This window comes from Leucopleurus acutus (assembly GCF_964270905.1).
Source record: "Leucopleurus acutus genome assembly, chromosome: 19".
Classification (NCBI taxonomy): Eukaryota; Metazoa; Chordata; class Mammalia; order Artiodactyla; family Delphinidae; genus Leucopleurus; species Leucopleurus acutus.
In genome coordinates, this window is record NC_139161.1 from 14,330,937 (window position 1) to 14,347,113 (window position 16,177).

Here is a 16,177-nt window from a genome sequence, read left to right on the forward strand (position 1 = left end):
AAGACACAGGCTCTTAGATGTTTGCTATATTATGATGCTGACCTGATGCTTGTATTCATACTTGTGGTGAAAGCACAGTAGATGGGGGAGTTGGATCATACATTTGAGAACGTTCTTTCACTAAGGTGATTCCGAGTCGTCCAGGTGACTTAATGAAAATGTTCATATTTTAAATTTTGGAGAATTTCACTTGCTGTATGCAGTCTAACCTGTATCTGTGCTATTTTCCTTTCACTTTTCTACTGTTTTGTTAAAATGTGTTTGGATTCGGCAATCTGTGGATTGTGTTTTCCGGTGAGTGGTATTGATCAGCCCTCCATGTAGCATTTCATACCCCATCAGTGCTGAGCCTCATTCGGCCCCATGTGACACCGCGAGGAAGCTTGTCCTTTCATCATGTTCCCCAACATAAAGGCACCGTTTGTAGACCTGAGTGGATTGAGATCAGGAGCATTTAAGAGGCTTTCCTGGGGGGAGAGTCGTACAGACTTCCTTGATTTGTATTTCTGGGGTCCTGATCTAGCCCTCTAGTCAGACTCAGCTTCTGTCCCCAGCTGCTCCGACCCCGACGCCATGCCCAGCTGAGCGCCATCAGGCCAGCCTTGGGACAGCAAAGTTGCAGAACCAGCTGCCAGTAAAACCAAGCACCTTAGGCAGAAGCAGTCGTGAAAATGAGCTCTGACTAACCGGGAGCAGGACAGAGCAGACTTCGGTCAGGAGCATTTGTGCAGGGAGCCCTTTCTGGAAACAGCCCTGTGCTGGCCCAGGGCTGCTGGGACTCCATTGGAAAGAGGAGTCTTGGGAGCAGGTAGGGCCCCGCCACAGCCAGGTCCCTGAGATCCTTGCCACTGAGGCATTCCATGTTCACTGTTATTCATGCAGCTCTCTTGGCACAATTTCAAGTTCATAAACTCAGCTGATTGGAGGACAGACACGTTTCTGAGCAAGCAGTGCTTCTCTAGACTGCATGAAAAAAGTCCTCCGCGTTAGGATTATAATGGTATTATATTTAATTTATAATATATATCTAAAGCACCATTTTTTTCCAGTAGAGTCTGGTATAAAATGTTTTGCTTCTTCCTGTGAGGGTGTTAAATTTTATGTTGATGTGTAATTGGCTGTCATTTAATTTTAAAAGCAAGGAAAAATACAATCTCAAAGCACTTGGGAGGAAAACGCCTGGATAAATGAACCCTTAACCCTTTTTTGCATAAAGGACCCCCGTGGGAATCTGAGAGCTCTGGATCCTTCCCCCAGAGAATGCCTACACGTGCACCATTTGGCTCACAATTTCTGGGAGCTTCGAGAGCCTCTCAAAAGCCCATCCATAGCTAAGAGCCTGATCCCAGAAGTGATTCTAGCATCACTTCGCCTCCTCAGTCAGGAGCTATGGAATCGCCCTGAGGCTGAATGCCAGAGGAGAGGCAGAGCCCCTGCACCTGTGGCTGTTACTGAGCGTGTGATCTTTGGTTTCCTTGAGGAAGCCTCTCCTAGAGCAGCATGTGTGAGTGGTGGGTCCGCGGCAGCCCTTTCCTCCAGGCCCTCCTTTAGCCCGTGGCCGCCTGTCCAGGGCCTCACTTCTGGGCAAGGGCTTGTCCCCTGCCGTCCTGCTCTGGCAGGGCCTCTGCTTTGTCTCGCTGCTTTTGTCTGTCCCCCTTCAAGTGTGCAAATGACTGTGCCGGGGGGAGTACCTGAGGAGGTGCTGCTCAGCCTGTGGGAAGTCCTGCTTACTGTAGAAAGTTTATAAGGACCCTGAGGCTGGTGGTAAGAAACTGGAGTCTGTGCCGCTTCACTCTATTGAAGGCCTTTCCCTTTGAAATGTGGGTACCCTTTATATTTGCAGACATTTTTCCTTGAGTCTTTGTATTTCCCGAATAGTCTTCTTGTTACACATTGTAGTTACAGTGACTTTGGGGCGATAGACACTCAAAATGGAATTCAAGTGGTGAGCTGGGCAGTCTGAACTTTAGGAATTGGCCTGAAGGGGACCTAAGCGAGTCAGGAAGGGGAATGTGCTGCTCGTTGGCTGCTCTTTAAATGCACATCGGGGCGGGCGTTTCCTGGAAGGCCCTTGGCCCGTCCGTGCTCTACCACGGCAGCCTGGGCTGGCGTGCAAGTCCCTGCATGGGGCCCCCACCCCGACCCCTGTATTGGGCCGCTAGTCCCCGGTGTACCCAGGTCCACCACCCCGCCCCGAGGCCCTGATATTCTGGGAGCCCAGTGCTTGTCACCCACGCCGTGACTCAGTCTAGCTCTGGGGGTGTACGTGCACATGTGTGTGCAGATACATGGGCCCGACTTCTGTTAAAGGAAACGAATGCACTTTCGTGAGCGTGGTCCCCCTCCAAGCAGTCCTCACTGGGCTGTTTAATCTAATTATGCACCCTTCACTTAAAGCATTTTTTGGAGCTGCTTTTTAGAGTTGCCTCCGGAGTCTGTGACATTCCTTTAAGTATTCTGAGTGACAGCAAATCTTCCTACTTTCTAGATGGATTGGATCTTTGAGAAATTGCCAGACGTCGTTCAGAGGTGATGGTGATTTTGAGACTAAGAAATTAAATGTTTTGTTCAAGACAGAGAGTATCAGTGATAAAATAACGCACTTTTTCTTATGTGTCCGACTGCAAGCGCATTTCCAAAAAGATTTTTAGCAGAGGCAGCAAAACTGGAATAAGCCCTTTAAGGTGACTCTTGAAAGGATATTACACTTATCTCGAATTCTAAGGTGTGTTTAAAAAAGTAGGCTTATCGTGTTCTAGCACATCTTATATAAGAATGTGCAGGCTGTCTTTCTCTGAAATTCATCATAAGGTTGAGATCACAAAATGCATGTTCGGTGATAAAACTTGAATATCTGCCAAATATTTAATTACACTTTTAATTAGTAAGTATTGGGTGCTGCATAGTACAGCCCCCTATGCCGAGAGGAGAGGTACCATTTGGTCACAGTCAGAATTTCATGTCATCTGATCTGTTTTAACTGACAGAGCATTGTCTAAATGATTAACTTCAAGCCACAAAATTTGTCCTGTTCTCTGTCCTGTGGAGGATTAATTCAGGAACCCGAGAGCTCACTGCAGTGCTCAGCCTTTGGCATCTTCTGCCCCAGGTCTGGAGGCTGCCAGATGACAAATACCAGTGGGGACAGAAGGGGACAGTGGTTCTGCGGGTCTCACTGTGGTCCAGGATGCTGAGGCAGCCTTTTGTGCTCTGTACCTTCCTTACCTGGCAGCACGAGGTCTGAGCCAGGGGGCACAGTCGTTTTACTGATGGAGAAGTAAGATAGGTTTCTGAGATGGTCGTGTTATCTTTGGGGACTTAGCTCCCTGACTTTCTTCGTCCCAAGACCCAGTGCAGGCTTTCTTGGGAATCATATTTTACCTTTTATGTAAAAGCAGAGGGGCTTCCCTGGTGGCGCAGTGGTTGGGAGTCCGCCTGCCGATGCAGGGGACACCGGTTCGTGCCCCGGTCCGGGAAGATCCCACATGCCGCAGAGCGGCTGGGCCCGTGAGCCATGGCCGCTGAGCCTGCGCGTCCGGAGGCTGTGCTCCGCAACGGGAGAGGCCACAACAGTGGGAGGCCCGCGTACTGTAAAAGCAGAGCTCTGTGAGGGCTGCCTAACCCTGGAAAGCGCTGAGAGATGGTTTTGTGACCAGCACACACACGTGAGCACTTCCTGGACTAGCCTGGCTTCTGACGGAAGGAGGAGGAGTCGGGTGCTGTCCCCGTGGCCAGGGACAAGAGGCCTTTGTGTCTGCAGAGGGAGTTTCCCTTTAACGCTGTGCTCAAGCCTGTTGGCTAGAGCGCTGGCTCTAATGTTTCAGGGCCAGGATCAAGGAGGATCCGGGTGTCCTGCCAGGGAGGACATTTGTGCTCGGTCCTCTTACAGCCGGGCTCCTGTTTCAGGGCGGAGATTTCAGTGCCCTCTTCCCAGTGCTGGGGCCTCTGCTGGGCCTTCAAGTCCACACTGGCGGGTGTGCTCTGCCCTTGGGTGCCCTTGGCCCTTGTTGGCCAGGAGATGACTGCCCCCGTGGGCTTCTGGTGGCCCAAGGAAAACCCCAAAGGGTTACGCCCGCAGCAAGATGGGACCTAAGCTGCGCTGCCTTCCCCTGTCCTGGTGATTTTTCTCCTTATCAAAAATACAAGGCCCCCACGTGCCACAACTAAGAAGCCTGTGAGCCGCAACTGAGACCCAATGCAACCAAAAAAAAAAAAACGAGGCCCACGCTCTGCCTAGTGACCATTTGGTAGCTTAATTGTGTTCATTCTGTCCCCATTAAGTCTCTGAGCCTCAGAGATGGGCCCTGCTTTCTGCCTCTCTGAAGCAAAGCCACCATCCAGGGAGGGAGCTGCCTTCTTTGGGGCCCAAGCTTGGCCAGGAACCCCCAGGGCCCTCACAGGGGAACCTTGATCACTGGCTGCTGCCAGTGATCCAGTGGAAACTGAGGCTCTACCCTGGAAAGATTAACGAGGGACATTGCTCTTTGGTGAAGTTTTTTATTACTTCATTTTAAAAACGTGGTTTTTTAAATATAAATTTATTTATTTTTGGCTACAGTGGGTCTTTGTTGCTGTGCATGGGCTTTCCCTAGTTGTGGCGAGCAGGGGCTACTCTTCTTTGCGGGGCGCGGGCTTCTCATTGCGGTGGCTTCTCTTGTTGTGGAGCATAGGCTCTAGGCGCGCGGGCTTCAGTAGTTGTGGCTTGCGGGCTCTAGAGCGCAGGCTCAGTAGTTGTGGCGTATGGGCTTAGCTGCTCTGCGGCATGTGGGATCTTCCCGGACCAGGGCTCAAACCTGTGTCCCCTGCATTGGCAGGCAGATTCTTAACCACTGCGTCACCAGGGAAGCCCTAAAAATCGGTTTTAAATTAGTACTTTTCTTGAAAAGTTCCTGGGTTCTCATGTCAGTTGCTTCCTAGAGTCCCTTGAGATTTGTTGGTTGTTGGCTTTTTCTGTGACCTTCAGGAGCTGAGGCAGGTGTGGGCTAGGATACGTAATTTCACTAGGAAGGAGTCTTGAGCCAAAACTAACAGGAGGAAACTAAGCCAAAAAGCATAGTTGTTGAACTCAGCCAGAGTCAGGGGACTTGCCTGAACATCCCCGTCATCTGTGAGGTGGTCATGGCGCCAACATGAGCTGTCCCCTCCCCCGTGCAACCATCGCTCTTTCCACTCACCCTCCCATTGGCTACGCTGCACTGTTGACGAGATCACTGCATTGTGTGTGGACTGCATCACACTCCCATCACCTGTCTTTCTGACGCATGCACAGAATCCAGCCCTTCAGGCCCAAGTCCTCTGCGGTCCTGCCGGGGACTTGGCACTGAAGGGTCTCCGGGAGGACCAGGCCAATCCGAGGACTCTTGGATTGGGCCTCTTCTGTCTGGGCTGGGTGGGGGAGAGTGATGACGCGGTAGCAGTGGTGGCGGTGGAGCCTGGCGCTGGGCCAGCTGCCGTGGTGACTCTGCCCTGATCAGTTGCAGGCCCAGGGCCTTCTGTCTGGCTGACAGCGACGAGGAGTCCTCCAGTGCTGGCTCCTCTGACGAAGACGACGCACCAGAGCCTGGCGCAGGAGACAAACCGCTTCTCCCAGGGGCTGAAGGGTGAGTGCATCCAGCTTCTGGGGTCTTCAGGGGTCGGGGCTGCAAGTTGGGAGTGAGCTTTTATTGTCTTTTCCTCTCTGATCTTCCTTCCGCCTTCACTTTGAGTGAATGATTTTTGCATTAATAACTAAAAGCCAGTGGGATAAAATTTCATGCCCCAAAGCAAAAGACCTGAATAGCTTTCCCTAATTAAGAGGGTCCAGACCAAAATGGTTTTCTTGGGCCGCTGGAATAAATAACAGAGAATTGAAGGGCGTGTTTATCACAAGGAGCACAGATTACACAACAGCTCCCCCTGGTGTGGATAGGGAGCATTACTTCCCTTCTGGCGGGTCACACTTGCTGCTGTTGAGCTTTTAGCTCCTACAATGTTGAAACATTCAGGTGATTTCTTCGGTGAATTTTGAAAACGTGGGTCACTTAGCTGATCTTTTGGATCATGAGCTACATTTTGGTGGCCCCCTTTGCCTGTTACTTGGACTGCTGAATGATCAAAGTGCTTAGGCTGCCTCTCTGTAAGGATCTTTTAATTATTTAAAGTGAGTGAAGAAACTAAAATGATAAAGAAACCAGGTGATTCAGAAGTATTTGTAAGAAAATATCAACCTATTCACTTCTGAAATCCTACAGAAGATGAAAAGAGAATCTAGATGTTTGAGGAATTGGGACTAAAGTTTGTGTGCATTATTTAAACTCTCCCCACCTGACCTTCTTAAGAATAATTGCTTTTGCCTCCACACACACCCATACTATTCCTGGCCCTCTGGAACTGTGGAGGGCTTTAAGAGCAAATATCCTCTTCCTAGGGCGGTCCTAGGTAGATATGACCTGATGCAGGAGAGCTTGCTTTCCTGGGCTGCTGGCGCATCAGCTGGATGCAGCTTTTTTCTTTAGATGCTCCTGAGCCCTTTGACAAGTCGTTGCTGCTCAGAGTCGCTGTGACACCATCTGAAAGGCAGATGTTTTACTGTGTTTTGTGGGCCTGTTAATGCAGCCTGATTTCTTATTTGCTATGTAGAGATGGTGAGATTTTGCTCAGAGGACACTGGATTTATATTCAGTATTTGAAGGTTATAAAGGAGAGCAGGTGAGATGCCTTCCCTGCTTGCACTGTGAGAACTTGGTCTGACTCGCCGTTGTCAAGACTCAGGCTCTATCTGATGTCTGCACCTTGTCTAAAGTTGTAGTTCTCTGGACTTCCCTGGTGGTCCAGTGGTTAAGACCCCGTGCTTCCACTGCAGGGGCACAGGTTCGATCCCTGGTCGGGGAACTAAGATCCTGCATGCCATGCAGCGCAGCCAAAAATAAATTAATTAAATTAAATTTAAAAATAAATAAAGTAGTAGTTCTCACCTGGGGGTTATTTTGTCCCCCCCCCAGGGACATTTAGCCATGTCCAAAGACATTTTTTATTGTCATATCTGTGGGGGAACGTGCTATTGACATCCAGTAGGCTGAGGCCAGGGATGCTGTTAAACATCTGGCAACATCCACAACAAAGAATCGCCCAGTCCACTGTGTCAGTGGTGCTGCAGTTGAGAAACTCAGGTCTAAAGTCAGGTGAACACAGAGCCACCAACTTGTTTGTGAAGGAACAAAATCTGTACTAACACCCGTCTGTGTCCCTCATTTAAAGGTATGTTGGAGGTCACCGAACAAGTAAGATTATGAGGTTTGTTGATAAAATTACCAAGTCAAAATATTTCCAAAAAGCAACGGAGACAGAGTTCATTAAAAAGAAGATTGAAGAAGTCTCCAATACACCACTGCTGCTAACTGTAGAAGTACAAGAATGTAGAGGAACCTTGGCGGTCAACATTCCACCTCCCCCGACTGACCGAATATGGTGCGTAGAGGGCCCCTCGGGGTCAGCCAGTGATTCCCCTTCTTGCGTGACCATAAAAATCCCATAAAAATTGCTGATCCTTGACATTATGGAAAGTACCTTCTCCTGGGAAGAAGCACTTCCAAACGTTTTTCATGGAACCTTAACATTAGTTGTAAATCTGATTCTGTCTTCTACTGTGAGTGGTTAATTCACATATAAAGACTCATCTTCACACGTTAGGAAGAGTTAAGGTTATTGGTGAATGAGCTGTTATTGGGATGAGCTGTTTCTATTCTTGGTCTTCCTCCTCTCTCAAGCCAACCCTTTCCACCAGTGAGAACAGCTATCATTTGTAGACCTCTTATTCTCTGCCTAGCCTGGGGTGTAACTGCTTCACCTGGCCAGTCCTCACAGCATCCTGCGGAGATAGGGCCATCGTTATGCCCACCTTACAGATGGGGATCACACATCCAGCAGAGTCCTGGGTGGTTAGGGAAGACCTCCCCAGGTCAGATCTGGATGTTAAGGAGGCAGGAGCACGTGTGCTTGGTAACTGTGGTAGAAGGTCTACCGAGAGAGTTATCATTTGACTGAACCAGTGGGTCTTAACTCCACCTGCATATCACAGTCACCTGGGTGACTTGTTAAAGCTATGCCCAGCCCAGCCCAGCCCCCAGGATTCAGCAGTTGGGGGGACTAAGCTAGGATTGAGAATCACTGAAATAAATTTTTCATGGGCCCAGCAGAAGAAAATCACTATCTATAAATCTCAATTTTAAATTGACATTCAAATGTGCATAAGGGTATACAGGGATTGCATAAAAGACCTCTTTGTACCATAAGCTACAGTCGTGTGAAAAAGATAGCTCTGTTCTGTTATAGAGTGAAACCAGCATGCTGGTACACAGCCTTAGTGTTCAGAAGGGCTTGTAGGAATGATCACAAAAGGATTTTTTAATTGACTGATCATTTAATGATGATATTGGTGTTTCCCAGTAAAAACTTTAAAATACCATTTTAGATTTTATTTTTAAGAAGTAATGTTTTCACTGGAAGAACATGAAGAAAACAGAAAAAAAAAAAGCCTGTAACCTTACCATCCAAAAATAACCAGTTAATAAGTAACTTACTGTACATTTTTCCAAGCCTAATAACAAATCTTTTTTAAATAGTAAGAGTTGATACGTTTCTTCCTCTTCCAAGCTTTGACTTAGGAGTTACAAATGCCACTGCTCAATGGGAGTTAAAATTAGAGACCTCTAGGCTAGTGCCACGCAGCGCATGCTCGAGTGCTGAACTGTTTGTTATTAATCCACAAAGATACGTATAGATATTGAGAGTGTTTAGAAACATTCATAGCAATTTGCCATTTTTATTGTACAGGCAGACCTCATCTTACTATGCTTTGCTTTCTTGTAGTTGCCGATATTGTGTTTTTTACAAATTGGAGGTTAGTGGCAACCCTGCATTGTCAGATGATGGTTAGCATTTTTTTAGCAATAAAGTGTTTTTCAATTGAGATATGTACATTGTTTTGCACACTTAATTGACTACAGAATGGTGTAAATATAACTTTTATATGCACTGGGAAACCAGAAATTCACATGACTCACCTTATTGCAGTAATTAGCTTTATTGTGGTAATCTGGAACTGAGCCCACGGTATCTCCGAGGTGTGCCTGGATTCTTTAAAACATTGGTCCATGATGGGTTGAAGTTTTTAGTTTGATAGCACACAGTCTCTTGACTGGATACCTTACCAACAATTCTGAGTGCCAGTCTGCTCCACCGAGAAGCCATAATTATGGTGTGGAGTGTGGAATGAAAAAGCAGGTTATAGAACGTTTCTATTTACGTATGCATATTAGGAGTGTGGGGAAAATTGATCCCACTTCTCTCAGTGGTCCTGTCTTGGTTATGAGACTCAGAGAGAGAATGTCTTTTATTTTCTGCTTTATACACTTGTATATTTTGGATTTTGTAACAGACATATCCTACTTTCATAAAAATCGAAACAAAGAAGATCCTTTCCATTTTAGGAAAAACAAAAACAAGAAACAATGCCCAGGTCATGGACTTTTCCAGTGGCATTTCCTGGCTTTCTTAGTTTGTCACAACTGTTCTCAGATCATCACGGCCCTGGGTCCAGGGACCCAGGGAGTTCACAATTCATACTTGCTGCACTGAAGTGTTTTTTAGAAGGGATTTTCGGAAGAAGAGAACATTTAAGTAGTGATAAAGCCTTGTGTAAATGAGGAATGTTTGTTCTTGGTACTGTCCACTTCTTTTCTTTGATTCTAAATGTGGTTATTACTCGTCTTTAAAAGGTATGGTTTCCGGAAGCCACCACATATCGAGCTGAAAGCTCGGCCAAAACTTGGAGAGAGAGAAGTGACTTTAGTTCATGTGACAGACTGGATAGAGAAGAAACTGGAGCAAGAGTTTCAGGTACACCTGCAGTGTCATCTAGTGTTTCATGCTGAGGCTCTAAAGGCTCTGGGTAGAACAGAGGTTCTGAACTTCATGTGGGTCAGGATCCTCCTTGGAAAATCTGGTGAAAGCTATGGACCCCAGGAAAGTACACATATGATCAAATAGGCATAAAGTTTCAGGTTCAGTTTCAAAAACTCTGAAACTCATCCACAGAAGCCTGTGAAGTAGTCTTTAGAGGAAGCTCAAAAGGTAGGGGTCAAAGAGCAAAATGACCGTCTTGTACCAGTAGGCCTGGCGAGCCGTCCATCTGCTGGGGCTATCTTTGGACTTTTCCCCGGGTGGGGCCTGGAATTGGCCAGCTAGTAGCACGCGGGCTGTGGTGGTTCCTGCCCTTGTGTGGTACCCATCTTGCTTGGTTTGTTTTCAACAAACGAATTGTTTGTTTGTTGCAACAAACATTCCGCGTGTAGCTACCACCTACCCTGGAAGTCCAAAGATGAATCAGGCCTGTCCCTCCCCTGTGGATCTTCTAGGGTAGTCTAGAGATCTTCTGGAGTTGACTAAGCCAGAGCTCATTCTCTAAGCCTGTCTTCTGCATTCTGCCACCAAGGGAAATAGCAGTGTAGCTGAGGCCCTGGAATGAGCTGTTTCTATCAAATTTTTATCAGGTTTTTGAGGCATAGTTGTCTATTAAGCTTTTACGGATTAACAGACTATTTACTTTGTAGTAAATTTCAGCTTTTGAAGAATACCGGTATTATTTTTGCAGTAGTATATTTTGAGTTATTGCCTTTAAAATTATGTATTTTTTATTATTTAAAAGCTATAGGTTAAATATAACTAAAAACCAGTCTATGGAAAGCTTAATCTTATCTCCAAAAGGAAAAGTACTTTGAACCTAATTAGGGGAAAGACAATCTCATGCCTTCAGTTCTTTTCCTTTTTCTTATCTCCCTAGATCCTGCATTAGGAATTTCGGTGGGTCATCTCTTTTAGGGGTATTGGGATATTAGGGTCATCTCTTTTAGGGGGCAAACTTTGGTGCATGGTATTTTTGAGGCAAGTTGGGAAGTTGAAGGGTAACTGCTTGCATTCTCCCATGGCCGCCTGTTTTTGTTTTTGCTTTGGAAGAAAGCATTGCTGAAGTTGAATACATTGCCAAAATTCACTTACATAAAATAAGTTTATAAACAGATAGGCAAAGCACCATTACTGTCAATCACTCATTATCCTTTGGGTGTTCACTATAGTAGGATTTCTTTCATACGTAGCTTTAACTGGTTCTGGTTTGATAAAACAAAAATTTAGCTTACATTTTTGTTGCTAGGATTTAAATGGATAAGTTGGCTTATGTGTATTGGAATATGTGTTCTGGATATAGTAATTTGGAAATACTATGAGCAGCTTACGCTCTTAATTCTCTTAATGTTATTTATCAATTCATGAGTCATTTTATTATATGTACATGAAATCAAAGGCTGCTTCTTCCTCAGAACTTACTGGGTTCTTGTGTTCGTGCACTGGTGTGATACCTCAATGCTTTCTCAATATCATAGAGGAATTAGTTTGGAATGTGTAGGAAAAGTTGTTTCATATGTATTTTAAAAACTAGTCTAAAGCCTAAAATTATCAGAACACACTAGGGCAACTCTGAGAAAAGAGCATTCTTCCACATGCCTGTTCCTTCTTTCTACAGAAAGTTTTTGTCATGCCAAACATGGACGACGTTTATATCCCTATCATGCACTCAGCCATGGATCCTCGCTCCACTTCCAGCCTCCTGAAAGACCCACTGGTGGAGGCTGCTGATCAACTGTGATGGGTGCAGACCTGGTGTTCCCAGTATTATGAGATGAAGCTCAAGGTGTGGGGTTCTCGGCTGCCATCTGGGCTGTAGCACTGGCCTTTCCTCGTGCCACAGCTTCTGCCCTCTGCCTGCCGGTGCCCATCCCACTGGGAGGTGTCCAGTGAATGGGGTCCAGATTGCCTCCTGCAAAGCTTTGACTCAGCAAAGGAAAACTGGAAGGATCGTCACGGTGGATCCAGAGATTACAGGTGACCCCCACCATGGCTTTTCTAAGTCTACCAGTTTTTGTGGCAGCAAAAGAGCACATTAAGAGCGAAGCTGCACAGCTGGAAGGCTTCCCCTTGCCTCCTCGATGCCTCCAAAGCTTTTTCTCAGGCAGCCCGTGCAGTGGAATGTTTTCTCACTTTTACAGTTTGTGTGACGCAGCCCTCCACACCAAGAGAACGTCAGTGTGGTTACACATGTGGAGGGTGGGGAGTGGAATTTTGTCAACTGTTTCTTTGGTGATAAAAAGATATGCATAGCAACTTACTCTTCTTATCAGTTGTGCGTTTTGGAAGCAAGTAGCCATAGAACATACACTCTAACACACTATCAGCTGGGGCGGGAACCGTGGGATTTATGTGACCATTAGGCAAAGCCATGAGATCAAACCATCCCACACCTTTTACCAAGGAGGTACAATCACCTGGTTTCTGACTAATCCCAAATGTTTTCCTGAGACTTGAGCATATGTGGAAATATCAAACAAACCTAATGACTGGACTGGGGTGGGGCCAGAAAGCCAGAGCCACCGTCCTTCCACCTGGCACTTGCTGTGAGCTCTGGGAAGCTTTAAAGAGGCATCTTAAATGCTTTGTTAACCTGATTGGTTTGGGATGTTTTGTGGGCAGTTTCCTTTTCTGATGGCCAAAACCGGAGACTGCTCTCTAATCATCTCGAGTCAAGACGACGCTGATGTTTGCTCAGCATCAAACACTACAGATCTCAAAATTACCGTGACATTTAACGTTGCCAACTCTATTTTGTGCATTTGTGTCAGAACATTTAGTTTACAGGTTTCGGGGCTCTCTCAAACTGTGTAATTTGCTTTGAGAAGTACACTCAATACAATTTTTTAATTGTTTAAAGCTGCATTCAACATCAAACTTACCTTGGGTTAACTTTTGACAACTTACATCTGTGGACAAAGCTAATAGTGGCTTTTTAAACAGCAACAGCACCTTGCCTGAACGGGACTTTAAAGAAATTAATATATTGAAAAAAACATATTTGAACCCTTATTTGATTACTTTAACTGTACCATTAAAACATTTGACTTAAATTATCGGACCATTCCAGTCAGTGTACTGTTCTGATTTCTCATTGTGTAGGCCAATTTGCCTGTCAGTGCGCATGTCTTGTTCGCTGGTCTTATAATTTTTGTGCAATAATTAAAGGCAAAGGACTAGATGCACTATTGTGTAGAGATTACACATGACTGTACCCTATTGCACTTAATCAAATAGTATGTGGGGATTTACAATCGCTTGCATTGTTTCACAAAATAAATGTCTCATGTCAAATACTAGATAAGCATCTAAGTCATTTCTACTTGATCCTGCTTAGATAATAGCAACAGAATAAACTGTGGTACAGAATAAACCTGGGCCCTCAGCTGCCAGTAGCAGCTTGTTTCTTGGGCCGTCACTGGACCCGTCCTGTTGGAGGATCCAAAGTAGACCACACCCTGATACAAGGAAGGCGCTAATTATCCTCGATTCGTATTTTTTAAAGTCCTGCTTCTGGGGCTTCCCTGATGGCGCAGTGGTTGAGAGTCCGCCTGCCGATGCAGGGGACACGGGTTCGTGCCCCGGTCCGGGAGGATCCCACATGCCGCGGAGCGGTTAGGCCCGTGAGCCATGGCCGCTGAACCTGCGCTCCGCGACGGGAAAGGCCACAACAGTGAGAGGCCCGTGTACCGCAAAAAAAAAAAAACAAAAAAAAAAAACCCTGCTTCTGAGCTAGAGTTTACACCAACTGCCTACTAACCCTGCTAACTTGGGACCCCCTCCATTAAGTACCAAAGGGGCTAGACATGGCACTTGTGCATACCTGCCCTTCAACACGTGCTGCCTTGTACTCAGAAATGATGCACGTTTCACCTAAATCCAGGAGGGATCGTTATCACCTAGAATGTGGATTACGAAGGAGTGATTGTGCATTTATTTAGGTGCCTATGTTGTGCCCCGCAATGCACAAAACCGTCATTGTGAGCTGTTCAAGCTATCTGGGGCATAAGCAGTCGACCCTAAACGGCGGTTTTTCTAAGTGGTCCGCGAACACACCTCTGCCAGACGAGTTCAGCCTATGCAGCTCAGGACCGGGAACCAGTTCGCGTCAAGTGCACTACAGCCTTCACTCAAGCTGTTTAAGGCCACAGCCGGATTCTCATCTCCCCTCCCTGCAGACGCCCTCCCCGCCGCGGTTAAATGAACCTGCCCGTCTCACTGATTTCCACGGAGAGAACACTCGGACTCACAGGACAGGCACAGGAATAAGCAAAGACTGCAGGACCCCCGACGCCTTCCCCAGCCCCCCCACCCCGGCAGCCCAGTGCCGCAGTGTAGCTCGCGGTTAAAAGGGCCGCCGCCGCGGGGGCCAGACGGCCCCAGTTATGCGCAAGCGCGTGCTGCTCTGGCGCTGCAGCCTGACCCCCGGCGCCACGCGCAGGCGCGGCGGGGGCTCAAAGGCAGCGCATCGCGACAAACAAAATGGACACCGTCGCTGAGATCAATCCATTTTATTGAGGGGCTTCGGGGGAAGGTCGAAAAGCTGGGAGGACAGTGAGATCCGACGTCCTTCTCCTAGCCGGGACCTGCAAGAACGAGAGCGGTGGATGAGGAGGTGATATACCCGCAAACCCGTTTCCCACCCCCACGCCTCAGCGGCCCGGCTCAGACTCCAGTTCGCATCACCCGCGTCAGCAGTCTAACACGTGCTTTAATTCGCATGTCATCACCGCCAGCCGCCCACCCTCCACCCGGTTCCCAGGCCCCGAAAGAGGGGACAGACCTGCCCCAGCCCAGAACACACGCCACCTCACCTTCACCACTTCACAGTCACTGAAGGGAAGGGGAACTCAGCGGGCTTCTACTTAAAGAAGCAGACCGGAGGTGGTTGGGCGGGCTTTACCGCCATTAACCAATAGCAAGTCAAACTTCCAGCCACGTGCCTATAAAGTGGCCTAATGATTGGCCCTGCTCACTGAGTCCTCCAGAGTATAGAGCGGTTACACGCCAGCCGTAAAGATGGGCGTCAAGGAAAGTCTAAGAGTCGCGCGGTGTCCTAAATTCTTCTGATTTTTTGCGCGGCGTACGTCGTCGGCCTGTGAGTAGTGTGCGTTTCTCCGTACTACACAAAACGAAACCTTACAAACGGCAGGGCGCAAGTAATGCCTAACCTGTTTAATATTCTGTGCCAGGAGCTAGGCTAGGAGCTGAGGTGACAAACTAGTCTTGTCCCTGAATTTAAAGTAACCTGTTCCGGTAGAAAGACCTTGTGTTTGAAAGTAGACTGATGTGCAACCAAATCCTGACTTTGTGATGAATTAGCCCTGTGGCCTTGATCACTTAGCTTTTCTGAGCCTCAATTTCTGAAAAATAGGAGAAGAAAAAAAGTGTTGTACGAGGCTTAAGTAAGTCAATGTCAGTCACCTGGCACATTCTGAGTGGTAAACAAATATGTTTTTAAAGGACTGGTGTGATGTGGAAGACTTATGGATTGCAATACTTTAATAAATGCTAAGATAGAGCTATAAACAGCCTACACTGGAAGCCCAAAGGAGAGAAGATCTAACATTGGGAAAGCTGAAAGTACTTCTAAGTATTGAGCTCATACTGTGAGCCAGGCATATTCACAAGTGGTCAATAATATGTCCCTGCCCTCTGGGTTTGATTTACTGGAAGAGGGAACAGAAGACACACGGGCACAATATCTGGTTATCTTTACTTCCTTTATATGTTTTCCTTGGGAATTCTTTTCCTTTTTTCCTCCTAACTTAATAAGGAAAGTTTATTGTTTTTTTGTAATAATGAAAGCATTTCAGCCTGAGTTTGTAGTTGAATAGGACTCTTATTTTCATTATTTGCTACATAGTCTTTAAATTTTAAAATTCCTCTTTGATCCAAAACAGTAGTTATTTTGGCAAGTGTTTTGTAACGTCTGTGTGATGTTGACTTTAAGAAAAACCAAAACACACAATGTAAGAGCTGTGAGTTGAGTTTATTCAGTGTCTTACTGAGGACTGTAGCCCAGGAGACAATAGGAGAGCTATGAGAAAGTGTTCCCAAGAGGTAAGGGAGGAGCCAGGCTATATATGAATTTTTTTGCTGGGGAAGAAACATCTAGTCCAAGAATCTAGGAGATGTGGAAAATTTTCCTTAGATATGTATCTTAACTATCTAGGGGCAGTATCCAAAGCACAGAATGCTTCCTGTTTTTCTCCATCCTGAAATCCCCATAGGCCCA

At 46.6% G+C, this 16,177-nt stretch overlaps 1 protein-coding gene across 1 annotated transcript in view; it reads left to right on the forward strand.

The window, feature by feature from the left end:
• Positions 1-13,221, forward strand: part of TEX2 (testis expressed 2) — a 107,242-nt gene extending 94,021 nt beyond the window's left edge. The window contains exons 9-12 of the mRNA XM_082860713.1: positions 5,475-5,600; positions 7,237-7,446; positions 9,756-9,876; positions 11,558-13,221. Coding sequence (XP_082716839.1) covers positions 5,475-5,600; positions 7,237-7,446; positions 9,756-9,876; positions 11,558-11,680 — 580 coding nt within the window. The 3' untranslated portion in view covers positions 11,681-13,221. The remainder of the gene's footprint in view (positions 1-5,474; positions 5,601-7,236; positions 7,447-9,755; positions 9,877-11,557) is intronic.
• The last annotated feature ends 2,956 nt before the right edge of the window (positions 13,222-16,177 follow it).